General features: G+C 41.8%; 1 protein-coding gene across 1 annotated transcript in view; it reads left to right on the top strand.

Annotated features, from left to right (window-relative positions):
* The window catches only part of ILDR2 (immunoglobulin like domain containing receptor 2), a 62,766-nt gene that overhangs the window by 22,916 nt on the left and 21,383 nt on the right, over positions 1–18,467 (top strand). The window contains exon 6 of the mRNA XM_068537617.1: positions 16,688–16,744. Within this exon, the coding sequence (XP_068393718.1) occupies positions 16,688–16,744 (57 nt within the window). The remainder of the gene's footprint in view (positions 1–16,687; positions 16,745–18,467) is intronic.

Below are 18,467 nucleotides of genomic sequence, written 5' to 3'. Positions count from 1 at the left end.
AGCCTGCAATTAGCTAATTGTGAACACAGTTATTTGGCCAGTGCAACCATTTGCAGCAAAGTAATTGCCTGTGCAGGAAAAGGAGGCCAGGTAAAAGCCACTTTAAATAATTTGGTCCCAGTTCTGCAAATGTGGGGAAATAAATAGAGTGAAAGCCTTGTCATCTGAGGATGTGCTGAAGTGTATGAAGGGCATTGCTCTGGATCGAAACATACAAAGCAACCTGGGCAAAGATGCTGTCCTCAGGACCACAAGGTGGGTGAAAGGAAGACTCAGATGAAAATGGTCAACAATGATGGAAGAAACGATAAGAACAGAAATCAGTGTACCCTAAAAAGAACCATAAAGGGAAAGTGGGGATGCTGCAAATCAGCTCACCACAGTAGAAGCAGCATATCTGTGAGATAAACAGATACATACTAGGGTTCTTGGTGAGGAGTAACACGTAATTCTGCTATATTCCACATTAATTAGAAATTTATTATTCTAAATAATTAGAAACGTTCAAAACATGGTAAATTTGCCATGTAAACTTTTTAGAGCAATGCTAGTTTTGTTAGTTAATTAAAGGGGTTACTTTGAAATCTATGAGAATTTTCTGGGTGCAGGAAGTACTGTATTTACTTCCAAGTGCAACATTCTGAGTCTTCTTGGTCTTGACGCCCCTTTATGGAATTTTTCAAAGTACTGTCACAGTTTAAAAAATGCTAATTATTTGGTGGTTATATCCTGCAGGCCCATTTGTTAGGTATTCTTTTTATATGAGACTGGGAGAGCAACCTGATTTCTGAAGTCATCCTCAAGGAGATTAAGACCTCAGTGGGAAGATAACTGAGTCCACAGTTTGCTAATTACAACCTCCATAAGCCACTGAACTTAATATGAGGAATGGTAGGAGGAATTGGGAGGATTTGGTCTAGTGAAAGAGGACTTGGGAAAGGGAGCATGGGAAGTGTCTCCAGATATCTGAAGTGAAATTGTATAGAAGAGAGATTGGAAACCTACTCTGTCTGTGTGGCTAGGTAAATAGAACCAGGAGTGGAAGTTACAAAGAGAGCGAGTCCATCTCAGGATAAAGAAAGAACTGTTAACAATCAGAGAGACATCTAAAGATACAATCAGTGTTCTTAGGAGTAGTAGTTTCTATATCCTTAAGAAGGTGCAAGATTTTTTATGAGCTATTATATCAGGCACTTACGTATAGGAAAAGGTGTTCAACTCAGTTATTTTTGAGTTTTATTTCAATTTTAAAATTCTTGGTTTAAAAAGTAGATGAATGTGAGTGATGTGACTACCTTGATAAATGAGAAAATGACCTCCCGGTAATTCAGTCCTCATGACAGAGATAAAAGGGTTACAGGTTGGTTACAAGAACATACAGGATGGTGCTCACTCACAAGGAAGCCAGCAGGAATAAACTGTGGTCTTCTGCAGTAGGTCAGGGTTAAAAGGACTAATTCCACAAGAATGAGAATAAACTATTGATGGAGGCTTGAAGGAGCTGAAACTTGATCTCTTCTTCAAGGATGATCACGACATGGGGAGTAGAAAACTGGTTGGAATTTCAAATGACCAATTAGGAAGGAAAGATAGTTAAAGGGATAAATCAGAGGCAAAGTTAAGAAGAATTTTGTTTTCTCATTATACTCACAAAGGTAAAGATGAAAAAGTTGATGGAGCAAGATTATGAAGTGTCTTATATGTCAGACTAAGACGTTTGCACGTCATCTGAAGACTTTGGGCAACCAGTAAAGAAACCATAACAGAGGAATGAAGTTAGATCTCAGGGTCAAAACAGTAATTAGCAGCAGGGTGGACAGTGCATTAGAGAGGAGTGCTGGAACAGAGGGATGGGTTATGGGGCTGGTGCAGCAGCACGGGTGAAAGGGTATGAGATTCTGAAGCAGAGTAATGAACTGAGAACAAACAACACAGAAACATTTCTAAGATGGCAGTGATGGATCTTGATGACTAATGCATTAAAAAAAATGAGAGAGAGGGATGAGTCAAAAGGACACTATGGTTTCTAGCTAGCTGGGTAGCCAGCTGTTCCATCAACCGAGAGAGAGGCCACAGTTTGCAAAGCAGGTTGGAGAGGCAGGAGAATGAGTTTGGTTAAAAAAAAAAAAAATGGTACAAATGAACTTATTTACAAAACAGAAATAGAGTCACAGATGTAGAAAACATGTGGAATATGAGAGGCCTGTGGGACACCAAGGTGGAGGTGTCTTGCTGACAATTAGAAATATAGGTCTGGAACTCAGTGGAGAAATTAGGATTAGAGATAATAGATTTGAGAGTCATGAATGATACTCACAACCATGAAAGACTAGATGAGTCACCCAAGAAGATTATAGAAAATGAAAAGGGTCAAGGACAGAACCATATCAGTCTTATATTCTAGTTTGAGTTCATGTGAGTGGCCACACGGGTACTGCGTGTGTATTTGTCTTGATTTCCCCTACGACATCGGACGCTTCTCAATAGCACTGGAACATGAGCTCTTCAGAGGCAAGAACCAGTTCTCATTCATCTTTCTATCTGCAATGCTTAGCAGAGTGTCTAGAATAAAGAAGCTTGAATGAATGTTTTTTTTTTAAATGATAAATGGGCAGAATCTGTAACTAATATTTACTTTGTGCCTCTTAAATGTTAGTCAGTGCTGAGTATATATTTGTTGACTTATGAAGTATTTATACAATAAATGTCTGCAGTCTCAAGTGATATATAACATGGTTTAATCTCATCGGTCATGATTCTTTACTGGTATTTGAATTTTTACTAGTGACAGAACCGTCCGGGACTATGGTTGAAAGCAACAGAAGTAGACTTTGGCTAACCTAAGCAGGAAAGGAATTCATTGGAAGGATATCAAAATTGAAAGAAAGGCTGGAAAATCAGTCTCCAAAAAGGATAATATATTAGGGTAACACTTACTAGCTTCTGTAAAAACAACCCCCAAATCTCAGTGACTTGCCACCATAGAAGTTCATTACATCATCTTGTCATAGTCAGATGTGGGTTAGGAGGCTTTTAGCTGGGGAGCTCCCTTCCAAGTATGGTGTAGGGGTCTAGGCTTCTCCATTGTTTTAGTTTGCTGTATTGGAGAACTTTGCTCCCGGCTGCACAGAAAGAAAAAGTAAGGAAGGTCATTCATGGGGGACTTTGTAGGGGTCAGGTCTGTCAGTGAAATGGGTTACTTCTCCTGTTATTTTGTTTGTGTCCAGGAAGAAAGTAAAAATGTTTTGATGAACACGGCGCCATTCCTGCCCCGCCAGAGATGCTCCAGGGTCTATGTAGCAAGAATTAATAGACAATGTATTTAGGGCTCCATGGACATTAAAAAAATCAACTCATCTCTTTTTTTCTGATCTTGCATTTTCTCACTCAAGAATCAGTCTCAGGAGAGAGAGTCCAGCTGGTCCAGTTGGGTAGGTGTCCACTGCTTAGCATTAGGAGATTAGAGTCTCTTGGTGGCTAGTCCATCAAGATATGGAGAAGAATTAATTCCCCAAAGTAAATTGGGGCACTGTTACAGAAAAAAGGGAGAATGGATGTGAGATGCCCCAAAAAGCAATAAATATCCACTAAAGTGATGCCATTACTACATCTACTACTAACATTAATGTACACTGATAATAATTTGACTTCACAAAATTTTTCTATTATAACCTTGTAATGTAGGAGAGCAGGTATTATTTCCCTTGTTTTCCAAATGAAGAAATTAATGTTCAGGTTTTGTAATTATTATCCCATTCAAAAAAAGTGTCTTTGATCAAACCCATGTGTTTTGATTCCCAGCCTCATCTCTTTCCACGATACCACGCGACCTGTCTATATTAAGAAGCTATAGAATGCTCCCCTGCATAAGTCATGTTTTTAAAAATGTTGCTGCTTTAGGCCACAGGTAATGATTTTTACTTGTCCCAGATTTGCTTTAGTATCTCATTTCATTTCTCAGTGAAACCTATAACCAATGCCTATAACCATTGACCTCGGCCCTCACTTGAAAGACATAGCTGTTTTTGTCCAGACTGCATACCTCCCCACTGAGCATGACCAACCTTCTTTTCCCCATACATCTGAACCATCTACAAATCGCTTCAGATGCTTCTTTCAGACGTTTCAGAAATATCCAAAGATGTGATTCAGAGAAATGGGAGGATAACCGCTGATTCCACACTAAATGCAAACACTATACTGAACACTCTTTAGTCTCTTTTTGATGATTCAGAAGGTAGAGTCATTCTGAAGCTGGAAATGCACGTGGTGTTTAGGGTGCTTTGAGATGACAGTGACAGGTACCTTAGAAATATTTAGACAGATGTTTGGGATCATAGGGCCATACCAGAAGACAGTCACAGAAGGTGGAAGTGTCCAGAAATCTGCCACCCTGAGATTAGACATTGGTCTAGGATCAGTGGCGGGAACAGTCTGTTTATAACCTGGAACCATGCCACTGTTTGGATAGGAATAAAGTTCCCTCGGTCAGCTCCAACTGGCAGGAAAAGGACTTCACCATTCAGGAAGGCTCAAGTAGGGAAGTTGTTGTTTTAAAATCTAAAAGCAGCTCGCCTTGTTCTTACTTCTTTCTATGCACAATATAAGGGCCTGACCCCTTCTTTCTGATGTGTCATGTGGTAGCTTGTTTTTTAAGGGCCAAGTAGATAAAGGAGGGAAAGGGCCCCAGTGGAAATATGGCTGGATGAACACTTGTGCCTCTGGACCGAGAAAAGAATAACAGGACATGAGCCAAGAGTGTTCAGAATTAAAGCTAAGAAAGACTTTCCTAGTGGTAAATAACAATTTTTGGAAATTATGGTTGGTTGAAGGAGATTATAGAGACTCCTTCTCTGATGAGCTTTCAACATGGAACAGGTTCTCTTGTCCAAAATATTAGGATAAACATGACGGCTTTAGCATCCTTTCTATAATTTTGACTTTATCTAAAATATCTACAGATTGCAGAATTAACTCTCTGTATAGGGTGATGCCCCAAATACTGCTGTCCTGTTTTGTTTTAATATTGTTTCTGTTCTAGAAAAATGATACGTTTATTATAAAAATTTCAAACAAAACGGAAGAAGAAGAAAATCTCTCTTCAAACTCTCACCATCGGAGCGAACTATTGTGTTCTTCAGAACTCTTTTAGTTGCAAGGGATAGATTCTCAAACTGGCTTAGGGGACCTTTTTGGCTCAGGTAACCAATAAGTCCAAGGGTATTCCTAGCTTCAAGCATGGCTGAGTCCCAGTGTTCAGATTATGTTTTAAAGAATCTCTATCTCCTCTGTGTTAGCTGCATTCTTGGGCAGGCTGTCTCCAAACCTGGCCCCTAGCAGGTCTTTAACACCTTTGCTCTCAGGAGGATAAACTGCCTCTCTCCACAGTGTCAGCAAACATCCTGTTGTTGGGGGGTGGCATGTAGGGTACCACCAGCCCCAAATGAACCATATGAATTGAAGGCAAAAAGGTAAAGGACTACCTTCCTAAAGAGAAGTTGGACATTTGTTTCCAAATGAAGAAGAAAAGAATGCCAGGCAGGCAAAAACACACACTGTTAATATTTTGTGGAATTCATCAATTTCTGCTTCTTTTTAGGCCAAATGCCATGCTATTTCAGGAGGCCAGAAATAGGCTTGCTCCCAGCAGGTCCTTGTGAGTAGGCGCTAAGTTGGGATTGATTATTCCCTGTGAAGAATAATGCCACAGAACGTGAAGGTAATGCCACAGAATTACCTTTGTTTTCCTGTCGTACTTCTAGTTTTCCTTCCATTTCCTCCTGTGACTTATCCAGAAGTAAACATATATTACCCAGACAAGAGGTGGAGAAACAGGCATGCATTAATTTTTTTTTAAAAAAATCACATTATTCACAATACTGTGCCTGAAAGTGTTATTCTGGTCTAAAATCCACCTTTCTGCCCATTAGTATTAAAAAGCCATTAAGAACATAATAAGAAATCAGGGAATTCTTGGGAGGGGACATCTCGGAATTTGTGATGGGCTTTAGGGATTTTTGATGGAAGTCTGTTTCTGTGGCTGTGCAGAGATACTCAGGCACTCACCCCCGTGCCAGTGCTGCCTCAATTTGAATCCTGTCCTACCTCCACCCCCAGGTGGAGTTCTGGCTGTTTAGAAAGGCTACTTGTTGCCAAGACTGCCCCTCCCCCTTCTCTTCCTCTTTACCAGCCCCAGCCTGTGCTGCTAACCTGGAGATTTGCCGATTAAAAGGGCTTCAGCTCAGAGAGTTCCCATGGCAACAGCTTCCTCCTCGGAGGTCTTTGTTGCCTGCTCAAACTTTGATCTCTGAGAGTGACTGTTGCTGTTTCTCTCAAAGATTTACAAACAGAGGAAGAGGGGGAAAGAATTGGAGGAGAAGAAAGAAAAGTTGACTCCTGGCAAAAGGGAGAGAAGGAATTAATTACCGAGTCACACTCTAGCCATAAATCTGGGGGTTACTCCTTTGGAACATCTTTCAATGTGGGCTGTGCCCACATTTTCCTTTGCAGACTTGATTATACTTCAGATATCTTGGCTTCACATGAAAGACGTCAAGGGGAGTTGATTCCTCTAGGAGGATGGACCTACCCTATCTATCTTCAGATTTCCTGAAGAGCTGAGATAACTGCACTGCCTCCCATGAAAGGGGGGGACACAAAACTTATAATGGGAGGAGCTTTTTAGGCCTCAGCCCCACTGGCTTTTCTCCCAGCCCTCTCTCCTAGCTCTGGCCTACTCTGCCCTGAGCTTACCTAGATGCCTCTGTTGGTCTTGGTTTTGAGAAGAACCAGAAAACTGTTGAAGGGGTGGAGGAGAAGGAGGAGGCAGAAAAGTCAACCAGGCATCAACTAGCATCTGATTCTGGTTAATGGCTGCCAATAATGAGCTTTCTACCATCTGAGCAGTGGAGTGGGGTTTGTGGTTGCTCCAAAGACTAGGGATCAGGCCTTTTACCCTTTGCAGGAAGCCTCCTCTGGCCTTCAGACCTCTCCACTGCATAATCGCAACCTTGCTCTTTGATAGGCACCATGCGATAGAGTCAGTTTTGCTTCAAGCGTGATTTGTACTTGAATTATGATTTAACTTTTAACCAGTCTTTTTTGCATACTATGTCCCTAGCACAGTGAGGATACAAAATTTAAAAATGGCACTGTTTTGTCCCTGTGAAAATTACTGTCTTTTGGTAAAGATAAGTATTATATTTCTGAAGCAATGAGAGAACAATACAAGAAAAGATTAAAACTATATTTGATATTAAACATCTAGGCTACTGATTCTCAAGAGGGGCCTCTTTGGACCCCCCAGGAGATACTTGGCAATGTCTGGAAACATTGTGGTTGTCACGTCTTGTGGGGTACCATGGCATCTAGTGGATAGAGACCAAGGAGGCTGTTGAATATCCTACAATGCACAGGGCAGCCCTCCTACCCCCAACAGAGGATTATCTGGCCCCAAATGTGAATAGTAGCAAGGTTGCAAAACTCTGATCTTGACCAAAGGTCAATCTGGATACTGGATAAGGTCCACTGTGAAGAGCACGGGGCTTTGGGGTCAGATATCTGTGGACTCAGTGCAGCAATATAACCTTCAGTAAGTCAATGTTGACGAGTCTCGGTTTCCTCATCTGTAAAAATGGGGGAGAGAAAATGAAAGTTACATGGAAGACCTAGTATGAGGATTAAATAACACATAATACGAACTCAGTAAATGAAAGTTCCCTTCTCCTACCTTTTCCTATCCCCCACATCTCATTGCCAGGATGTCATCCCTAATTTGAGGGAACCCTCTTTAGGGAATTCTGTGTTCCGGGACTCCTCCTAGAGAGCTGATTTTCTTTTAGCCCATTCCATGAGCAGAGGCTTTAATGAGCCATCTGTTAATTGGCAATCCTATTACTAATAGATTCATGTTTTCTCAGTGACATCTGTGCAGTGCCTTGCGAGTGGTGACCCTAATCAGCCCCGTGGGAATCTTCCTGCTAGTGGGTTTCAGGGTGTTCTGTCCCAGCATGCCGACTTTTGGTTGCTATGTTTTGGTAGCTGTTGGAAGCCCCCGTTTCTCAGTTAATTACAGGGTGTTTACTACCTAACCTAAATACAAGGATTAGGTCACACAGGCCATTTGATGAAGTCTGGAAGGGTTTGGGGAACACCTGAGACTTGGATTAGGATCTGGATGGGCCTGGAAAGACTTTTGATAGTGTGAGCTTATAATTTATTGTCCAAATTAGAATACTCTTGAGAGTGAAAAGGGGAGACTTTCAATAATTTATGTCAAGACAACAGGCATACTGGTGTGATGGTCACCCCATCTTTAGAGATGATCACCTGGAAAGTTCTTTTTTTGATGGAAGAGAACAGAAGATCCAGAGGAGCTGGGATCCAATTAGTTTCAGCTCACCTTCACCTGCTGCACCCTGGATGTTAGCTGGCATTCTAATTATGGGGACCTAGGGATGTGCACATCTCCATTCATTTACTAGAAGCAAAGGGGCCCAGCAAAGAGGTGGTGGTTTGCAGTAACAGTTGTTCACTGAAAAACGTGTGCTGAGGTTTCTGACGGGTAAACGATGTCCTTTAAGGTTCTTCACTGCCCTGGGTTGTGAAGAGAACAAACGAGGTGTTGAAGGCGCTGTTTGCCCTCCCCTCACCCCCAGCCACCCAGTCTCGCTCTGTGACTGCTCCCCCCTCCCTCCCCCTGCTCCCTCGAAGCCTTTATCCCGCCTCACTATTTTTGCTTCACTTGTTGCTCATCACTGTGGGAGGAAACTCGCCCTTCAATTAGTGAGCATTCCTGAAGCCCGCGGTTGCCGTGGTTACCCAGGCGGGAGCTGGAGCAGCTGGGTCAGCCCGCCGGCCGCATTGTAGTCGACAGAGCCGGGAGGCGGCAAAAATGCGAAGCCGGTGCGCGGGAGGGAGGGGACGGGCCCCGCAGAGGGGAGGCCCTGGAGGCCCGCGGGAGAGCGGGTGTCGCCGAAAATCGGCTCAGCCCTGGAAAGAAAGAATGGCAGCCCTTGAAAGCCGGTCAGGAGACGGCCATGGCATTTTTCTCCAAAGCCAGCTGCCGCTATTCAAGTGTGCAGGTCTGAGTTCACACGGTGCGGTGCCTCAGAATTTGCTCTGGGAAATGCTCCATGCCCAAGCCCTTCACACCGAGAGGGGGCTGGCCACGGAGGAAAGGGCAGGAACTCTGACAATCCGAGACCTACCAAGCTGTGTGCCCCTCCGTGTCTGCCGTGGACCGCCTGGGCTTTTTGGGTTAAGGAAACTAGCCGTTCTTGATATCTTTGCATCTGAAGTGTCTGTGCAGGTCTGATGGTTGGAGCACAGGGAGCTCAGGAAATCACACTGGGCACCAAGAAACTCAATTTCCTCCTTGCATTAAATCCCACCCTGCTCCACATCATTTTGGAATCAAATCTAAATGTCTTAGTCATTTCATCTCAGGCCAAGTTAAGCACGTTATATTACTAATAACACTTTGCAGCTACTCACTCTTGAGGGCTAGGGGGTTGGATCACTATAGCACTTTGCAAAGGCAGAGTGCTTTGCAATCATTTTTATTATTGTTTATTAGTTTATAGCAGCATGGTGAATGCCTTTTAATTAGCTCATACTGTGTTACGATGTATTCAGTAATCATTTTCTGGTCACAGCTTTAAAAGGTGCTGAAATTGTTAACCATCTCCAACACTCCTATATCCAAACATTATACTTTAATTATGTAAGTAGAGCAGTAATGCCACAGACACAAATTTCTGTGTTGCTCACTGCAGATACTAGGAGATTAGAAATGCTGCACATGTCTAACGTTTCTAAATTAAGAATAAGCAAAGCTTGAAGGGGAGTGAGATACTGGGGAAAAAAGATAGGGATGGGGGTGAGTAGACCCAGGTTCTACTCCTGGTTTATTAGTCAGCTGTGTGACTTTGGGTAAGATTCTTAAGCTCTCTGAGCCTCAGGTTCCTGAAAACATGGAGTGGGTTATGGATTAGATGACCTCCGAGATCCTTTCTGGCAATACAATCTGATTTTAGAATTCTGTGTGAATAGAAGTCAGTGCCTTAGGCCAAGCTTATAATCACTGCCGAAAAGCCTGAAGCATTTATTAACAGTTAATTGCAGATGGTCTGATACTACTCATTTTGTGGAGAGAATTCACTGTAAGAATTATTCACTATAATTTAAAGTGAGCCAAAACGAAAGGGACAAAAAAAGAAAAAGTACACACATGAAATGCTTAAATACATAGTTTACATATAAAAGAAAGGGAGGCTATATCCACATTTGTGATGGATAATCATAATCTTTATTTATTGAATGCATGGTTGCCATGGGAATATAGAATAAAAACAGGGATGTGTGTGCCCTTGGGAAATTTCCTATTCGGGGGGGATTCCAAACAGCCATAGAAACAACTTTACACTTAAAAGGGCCAGAGAAAAACATCTGCTCTCCTCAAAGACTTAGGAGAGAAAACTTTTAGAGGGTTAGGATCTGAGACATCAGGGGTGGATACAGTACATCCCTGAAAATGGATCCAGGGCATCTTAGGAAAGCTTGGAAGTGGGATGAAGCCAAGATGTGCATTAAGCAGAAGGGAAAAGAAGGGAACCTCAAGAAGCTGGGGAAGAAAAACATTCTAGATCATCCTGAACAGAAGGTTCATTTGTATGATATATTGGCAAAACTGAAAAGGACTCCAAGTTAGTACGTTTCAAAGAAATGAATGGAGATTACTATGCTGTCAGCAGTGTTGACATCACAAGGACAAAGGAAGTATTGTTTTCCCTTCTTTTCATAAGGTCCAATGCATTAAATAATGTGTCTTTTGTCATCAAATAATTGAGTAGCAGATCTAGGATCTGAAAACAAGTTTGTCCTACATCTAGAACTTGGACTAATGATCAGAGCTTGGATTTAAGTTTTAAGACTAGAGACAAAAACCAATTTGGGGCGCATATTGTATCGCTCTGTAATGGCTGCCTTGAAAATTCCCTAGGCTCGTGGCTTTCAGCTTGTAGGGGTGGGATGAGATGGTGCTTCAATCCCCTGAGATGGCAAGATGGCATTTGGGGATATTCCGGTGAGTAGAGGACGTTCCTGGCGTTGAGCCCTGAGTGCAGGGGTGCTAAACATTCTCCAGTACATAGAATAGTGCTGAATGAATGAATGGCTCCTTCATATGCTCATTAAGAGTCCATCTGAGCTGGATAAAAGGCACGAACGTGAGCAGTAAATCAGAAGTCCAGCCAGAAGCCCAGCATAGAAAACAATGGGGATTTACTACTGGGAAGAGTTCAAGGTCCTGACGGGTGAGGTGCCGCCTCATGCCACGCTGTTGGGGATGCAGAGGGGTTTCCATCCTGCTAGTGGAGGCACGTGTAAAGGAATCACGGCAGCTGAGAGACAAGTGCTCTCATGATGCCGGGAGCATGGAGGAGGACGCAGCCTCTCAGAGCAGTATTCTTACACGGCTCTGTTGGAACATATTTCAGAGTCTTGTACACTGTGTGTGGTAAGAATTTGAGTGAAGCAGAAGATTGAGAAGTTCGTTAGCTGGTTATCTTAGTAAAGAAGGTTAAGTACATCCTGCATTGAGGGCCTGACTGGCCAAGAAAAGGGTATCAGAACCTTGGGGAAACGTCACCGGGACATGGTTTGTTGTGAAATATGTGAAGATAATGCCATGGGTAGGAGAGGAGTGGGAAACCAGGCAAGGACTGTGTCTCTGGGGGAAGACCTCATGACTGGGGGAACCTGATGTCAAAAATGCAAAAAGAAAAAAAAAAGCTAATGAAAACAGGGGACTTGGCAGGAAGAAAGTCCTTTGACCTTGGTAAGTCATGTGACCCAGAAGCAGAGAAGTAAAGCTGAGTTCTTAGCCTCACACTGCTGGACAAGCTGCATGGGCGAGCCTGAGGCTTTCAAGCATAGGGATCGAGTCTTGTTCCTCTCTGCCTCTCCACCAGGCACAATATACATTTCTTTGTTGAATGAATGAATTGGAGACATTCCAGAAGTGAGCTTGTTCTCAGGAATATGTACCAAGAGTTCAGTTGGGGATAACTTCAAGGTGTCAGTGGCAGAAAACAGCTGAAATAGGGAATTATATAGGTAAAATCTGTAAGTTGTTTTATTCAAAATGATTGTTTCTGCCCTCGTCATTCAACCCAAAATACATGAATGTTTTGGGCTATGATGTTTGTGACGGTATGGAATGATACTGACACTTGCATGTGTGTGTGTGTACAGACTAGTAGTATGCCTGATTCATTTGGTCTATTCATGTGGAAATTTCTTAAAAGTAATGGATTCTGCAAGGTTTGAGGAAAACTGTTTGAAGTGCTTACATGAAAACTATTTTCTACTCATAGTTTGAGCTGGGGTTTGAAAAGAGTAAATGTGGCTTTCTATTTGCTGGGTCTGTTTTCCATCCTTTTCTTAGACATTAAAGTGACTTGTAATTGCCACTCTAACTGAATCCTGGAAGAATGACAGTGATTCACAAGTGTTGGTAAAGTGCTGCTGAAATCTGGAATGTATTTACTGCAATTGTTTGGACTCTCTAACATCAGACCTTCATTGGATGTGACAGAATAGAATAGAGTAGAATAGGAAGAAAAGTTAGAGCATTTCTAACTGGCAACAGCAGTTTTTAGGAACTGTTAAGCAAGAAGCTGGAAGCAAAATGACTTTTAGAAATATAGGATTCCAGCATAAATTCACTTTTTAAAATGCCTTTAGCTCGAGGAAAATATAGGTCATGGTATAAAAGCCAGAGAGCTTTGCTCTATCTCTCCCTCTCTACTGTTGACATAACATAGTGGTATAATCTGCTATCCCCAAACTCCTACTATGTTCTGAATTCTGAAGACATTTAATTTTACCCATTTTACTGCCGAAGTCTGTCACCCACACCACCCTGGGGCTAACACTACACGGGTGCATTATGGGAAGGCTTCACCATCTTCTGAAGTGTCAGCTATTGGCCATTGCTTCAGAGAAGCTTGATGTATGTCTTTCTGTTGGAGTGACAAGCTTTGTGAATCTCCTGTCCATGTTTCTTATTTTAACTTTTTCAATTACACGTGTAAAAAAAATCTAAAACATGAAAGCCCCTTCATTGTTCTTCCATGATGCCCATTCCAGTGCCCCAGAAATAGGGGCTAACAATTTGGTGTGTCATACTGTTGCTTTCAGATTTCAATTTGAACATAGCTGCCTAGAGCTTATATTCACTAACATTCTGTGTGCAGAAGTAGTGTCAGAACACCATCAAGGTGTTGTTCTAAACAGCATGTGTGGAAATCCAGCTTGTGTGTTTTATCCATCATAATTATATCTGTGTATATATACCCCGCAGTGGTTGCAAGCACATGACCTCTGGGTTCTATACAGTCCCAAAACATATTGTATATGGCTTGTCCAGTGATTTTTAAAAATCTATGAATCAGTTGCCAACATTTGAAAACCAGGATATTTCACATAAAAATCTGGGGTCTGGCTAGTCTTGAAAAATAGGAAGATTTGCAACCCTGAAGACACATTTCTGTGAGGCAACAATTGGCTAGAGGTGCGTAGAAGCAGCCCCTACAGACACAAGATGCCATTTGCCACACGCCCAGCTGCTCCCAGTTGTATTACATTTGACCAGCTGCACTTGTTTGCATTATCTACTGGTCCGTATAAACATATGGAATTGAGTTTGCAACTCTGATCACTGAGTATCAGATTTGAGAACTGAAAATGTTATGGATAGGGTGACCATATAAATAATTGTCCAAATTAGAACACTTTGGAATTAAAAGGGGTGCTATTAATAATTACACCAGGACAACAGGCATAAACCAGGACTGTCCCAGACAAACCAAGATGTATGGTCTCCCTATTTATGGATCTCTTCATTCAACCGCTTCATTTGACTAATGAGAAAATTGAGTCCTAGAAAGAGGAAGTAATCTGTCCATAGTGGTCACCAAGTAAACTAATGTCAAAGCTGCCTTCAGTACCCTGACTCCCAGTGCACTGCTTACTCCAATAGAATATGCTCTATATAATATGTGTGAGTACCATATCCTCCTTGAATGTATGGATTTTTTTATAGTTAATTATTATCACATAGCTAATTTCCTGTGAGAAATTGTATACAAATCGATAGCTTATATCATCAATAACATTTCTCTTATGAATGTAATTAATGATTTGGGCTACAGCACATATAAGGATGTTTAAAACAGTGGTAGGCTTGAGAACTAGAAAGTAAACACAATAAAAGCTTCTCATTTTACTACATACAATAAGATATATTTAGAAGTACTAATTGTCCATATTAAAAAAAACACCATTAAGTAAGTAAGCATCTGATAACTGCCTTGCTAAAAGCACAGTATATTGACTTCTTTTTTTTTTTAATATTGACTCCTTGATCATTGGCTGTTGGCTGTAATTAATACTAATTATGCCTTTAAGAGATGTCCAAGATCCCAAATTCCCAAATCCTTGACCACCTGTCTTCTTGCCTTGTTGAGCTTCCAAGAGATATTTGTACAGAGGACATTCCATGTGAGACCAATGCATGCTCTTAATCACTTGCTTGGACTTTGGCCCCAAATCCCTGTCGGGTCGCCTATCCTAGGGAACTGGACTAGACCACGTGTGAGCCTTGGGGAACCTCCTAGCCTTTCATGTTGGCTTAGGCCAAAGGCTAGCCCATCTCTCTTTCAAGATGCCCTTTTCCAATGACCTACTTGGCTCCCACTTGTCTTTGCAAGAGACCTTGCAAGCACCAAACCGCTCTTACCATGTCAGCTGCACAAGATGGAAGACAGAAAGAAGGAAACCCTTCTTGCCAAAACCTAAAACAGAGCTAACTTCAGGACTTCCCTGGCGGTCCAGTGGTTAAGACTACCACCTTCTACTGCAGGGGGCACGGGTGTGATCCCTGGTTGGGAAACTAAGATCCCACATGCTGCATGGCGTGGCCAAAAATATAACTAAATACAAAATAAAACAGAGTTAACCCAGTGGCCCACTCCATGCTTTCTTTTCCTTGGAATGTACTCTGGTACTGATTAACTTTTCAAATGTGGGACCATTACCCAGGCAGGAAACATGACTGGGACACATTTTACCACACTGGCCTTGTATAGTTGAGAAGAGCCAAGAAAAATAAAGTGAGCAAAGAGCCCTTTTACCTGACTCCCTAACACCTTGCCCCTGCTGCAGCATCCTCTCCTAGTGCCTTGGAAGAACTTCTTTTTCTTTGACTTTTGGCAGAGCTGCTTTTCTATGGGGTGATTTGATAGAGGAGAGGATCAGTGACCAACTATGACCTTTAGACTCAAAATATAAACCACACACATGGGTAACTTCTTCTCTAATGCACCTCAACAAACTTCAACAGGAAAAGTTGTTTTCTAATGAACCAAAGAGACCAGACCCCTAGAGGTGTGTTTTCTAATAGTGATGTGTGGCTACAGAGCCTTTGAAGTATTAATATTTTGGCTACATTGGTACAAGTAAAAATATTATGAAGGTAATTTCATCTTTTTTTAAAAAAAAACTTTTAATGTGATTACTAGAAAAGCTAAAATTACTGGTCGCTCACATTACATTTCTACTGGACAGAGCTGTTCTAGAAGCATATGCCATGCCCATAAGTGAAGTAAGATTCAGTTGTAGGCTTAGGAACCATAGTGACCTTTTGCCATCACAAGCCTCAAAGGAAGCAAGTTTGCTAGTTGTTTCCTAGTGCAACTTGTTTCTTAGCAGGGCTGCACTGTGATAGAGAGAACCTGGTACAGGGCAGAAGTCCTATTACAGCCTTTATATTTACCTGGATATGAGAACATGGTGGAAGCATTCAGCACTTCTTTCTGTATAAACCAGGCTAGTTTTTAAAAGGACTAACCTCCTCCCCAAACTCTTCCAGTGTGTTGTTTCCTGCATAGCTCTTTGCTTCTCAGAGCCCCGAGGGGCACCTGTTCTGACACCAGCCCTTAAGCTTCTGTGCCATATCACGCAGAAGGCACTTGGGTCCATACCACGCCAGCTGTGGGTGCCATATGGAAAAGCCGTACCATATACATATGTACAGAATATTTCTGAAGCCAGAAGGAGTGTCGAAGAGTGTATAACTGATCTAGCTTTATCATTTCCTTGCCTTTGAAAACTTTAATCATTGAAATATCTTTAGGCTATAAATAGAATCATGTAGGGAGATAATTCTGAGTTAAAACCAAATATGTACTTTTGTTTTTATATGGACATGGGACTGTGTATGGATGTATGAAAATGTAGGTTGAACGTTTGGATACAGACGGGTTTGACTTTCCAATAATATACGTGGAGTAGGATGTATAAATGAATGGAGATGGTATATGTCAGTCTGCTCAAGCAGGGTTTTTCACATTTGAAGCAGAGATTTCCTCCTTCTATAACAGTTGGAGAGAAATTTCTGTTTCTGCTTCTGCCTGGTTTAGGTGCAGAGTTCTTAGATGGCTGCCAAAGATTGATGGAGAAGGTCATTCTCTTGACTGAGCCCAGCCCAGTGATGTACGTGTCATGACACAGACAGCATGGATCAATGGCCCCATGTAGGGATGGTGCTGGCTGGAGCTAGGCTTCAGGCTGTGTTTTTCCTTTGGAGTAACCTCTTTACTTCTTTTCCTTCCACTTCTTTTAGGCAGGACAGGGCTGCTTGCTGATCTCTTGCCCAGTTTTGCTGTGGAGATTATGCCAGGTATTCAGTCATTTAACTCTGTATTTGCTTAATTTGCTATCCCTCCATCTGTCTTGCCTCTGCATTAGTTACTAATTGCTCCTTTAATTTATTTGTACGTTTGTCTATATATGTCTGTGGTATTTTCCAGGATGAATTAAGCCCATTGGAAGAGCCTTCAAATTGTATTTCTTCTGTTACTAGGCCCTAAAAGAATAATGGTAATTAAAAATAGGCTGAGATGGGGACCCAGTCCTTCAGTGTCAGGTATGCAGGCCTTTTCGCAATCTCAGTATCTCAGCTGCACCCAGATAGCTATAAGTATCCTTAACGGAGTGGTTATTAATCTGCATTCCTTATTCCCTAAGTTTTATGTTTACCCATTCATTAGTGTACAGCCATGTTACTCTGAATTGCCTTTTATAACTTTATCAAAACATTTTTTCAAACCTTATGAAAGCTATGCACCCCTCCTCCCTTGAAAAGTACACATTTAGAGATCTACATTGCTTTGTATACAATTTCAGGGGCTTCCTGGCCCCCTAAGTCGCTGGGGTCCATGGACCCTATGTCAAGGACACCTGCACCAAATGTACACCTCTGTCTTTTTTTGTAGCTTCTGTTGAACATACCAGCTAGACAAGCCAACATCAGTTTGATGCTGCACTGTAGCCCGTCATGGAAGGAGGATTAGAGAGAAACAAGAATGAACTATGGGAGAGGACATATCCAAAGGCAGGGAATAGGAAAGGATACGATTCAGCCTTGCTTTGGAGAGCTTCTGCCAAAGGATTAAGAGCTGCTTAATAATTGAGAGCAAAAGAGAGAAACAAAATAATCCTGGCGATCGGTTTTGACTTGATTCAGGTTTTAAGAAGCATCCAGAGTCTTCACAGTTGAGCTTCACTAATTATTCTTCCGTGAATTCTCCTGATCCTTTCCCATTAGCTGGCCAACCCAAATACAGACATTCTTTTTACTGATGTTGATCCCAAGGACGCAAACAGATATTTCCTTGTGATCCGCCTTATCCAGAGTTCCATCAATTTGTACGCATTTGCTCATCACAAAAAAAACAATGTTACACTGCATTGCTTCACACTAGATGTTATATCCCGCAGTCCCAAGGAAAAGTTACTGTATTTTTCATATCTGGTCCTGGTCGCCTGAATTTCTCTCCCTTTTGACTGCAAGAATCCTTTCATGGATAACATTCTTTGTTTCTCCAAGGTAACCTGCCAGTCTTTTATCCTTGACTGCCTGACCCGAGTTGTAGTCACCATACCACACAGCTCATCTCATCCTCAGGGCCCGTATCTATCTCAGGCCGCATTGTGTTATTATGTTAGTGCTAAGGCACAGGCCAAAGCCCTCAACTATCTACTGTCCGCAGCAAGAATGCTCTCCAGAACATTCTAGCTGGGCACAAGGCCTTCTCACTTCCCTCCTGAATAGAGGGTGACCTGGTTATTTTGAATGTGTTTCTGATGGATGAGTGAGGAGGACCATTCAGGAAACGTAAGTTGTTTGTTTTCTCTCTGAGGAAATCATGTTCTAAACAAAGGTCAAATAACTTCATCATTATCACAAAACCCTTTATATAACCAAAATATCATATTCTCAAGCTCCAACTGAATGTTCCATTTCACCAAAGGAATATTTAATAACTAAAATTCAAACAAAACAATGTGTACTTGAAGCTGATTGCAAAGGGATTTTTGGGAGATGGTTTTCAATCAAAATG

Source organism: Eschrichtius robustus, chromosome 3, assembly GCF_028021215.1.
Source record: "Eschrichtius robustus isolate mEscRob2 chromosome 3, mEscRob2.pri, whole genome shotgun sequence".
In the NCBI taxonomy this organism is placed as follows: Eukaryota; Metazoa; Chordata; class Mammalia; order Artiodactyla; family Eschrichtiidae; genus Eschrichtius; species Eschrichtius robustus.
Note: the sequence above shows the minus strand (reverse complement) of the source record. Positions and strands in the feature narration are given on the sequence as shown.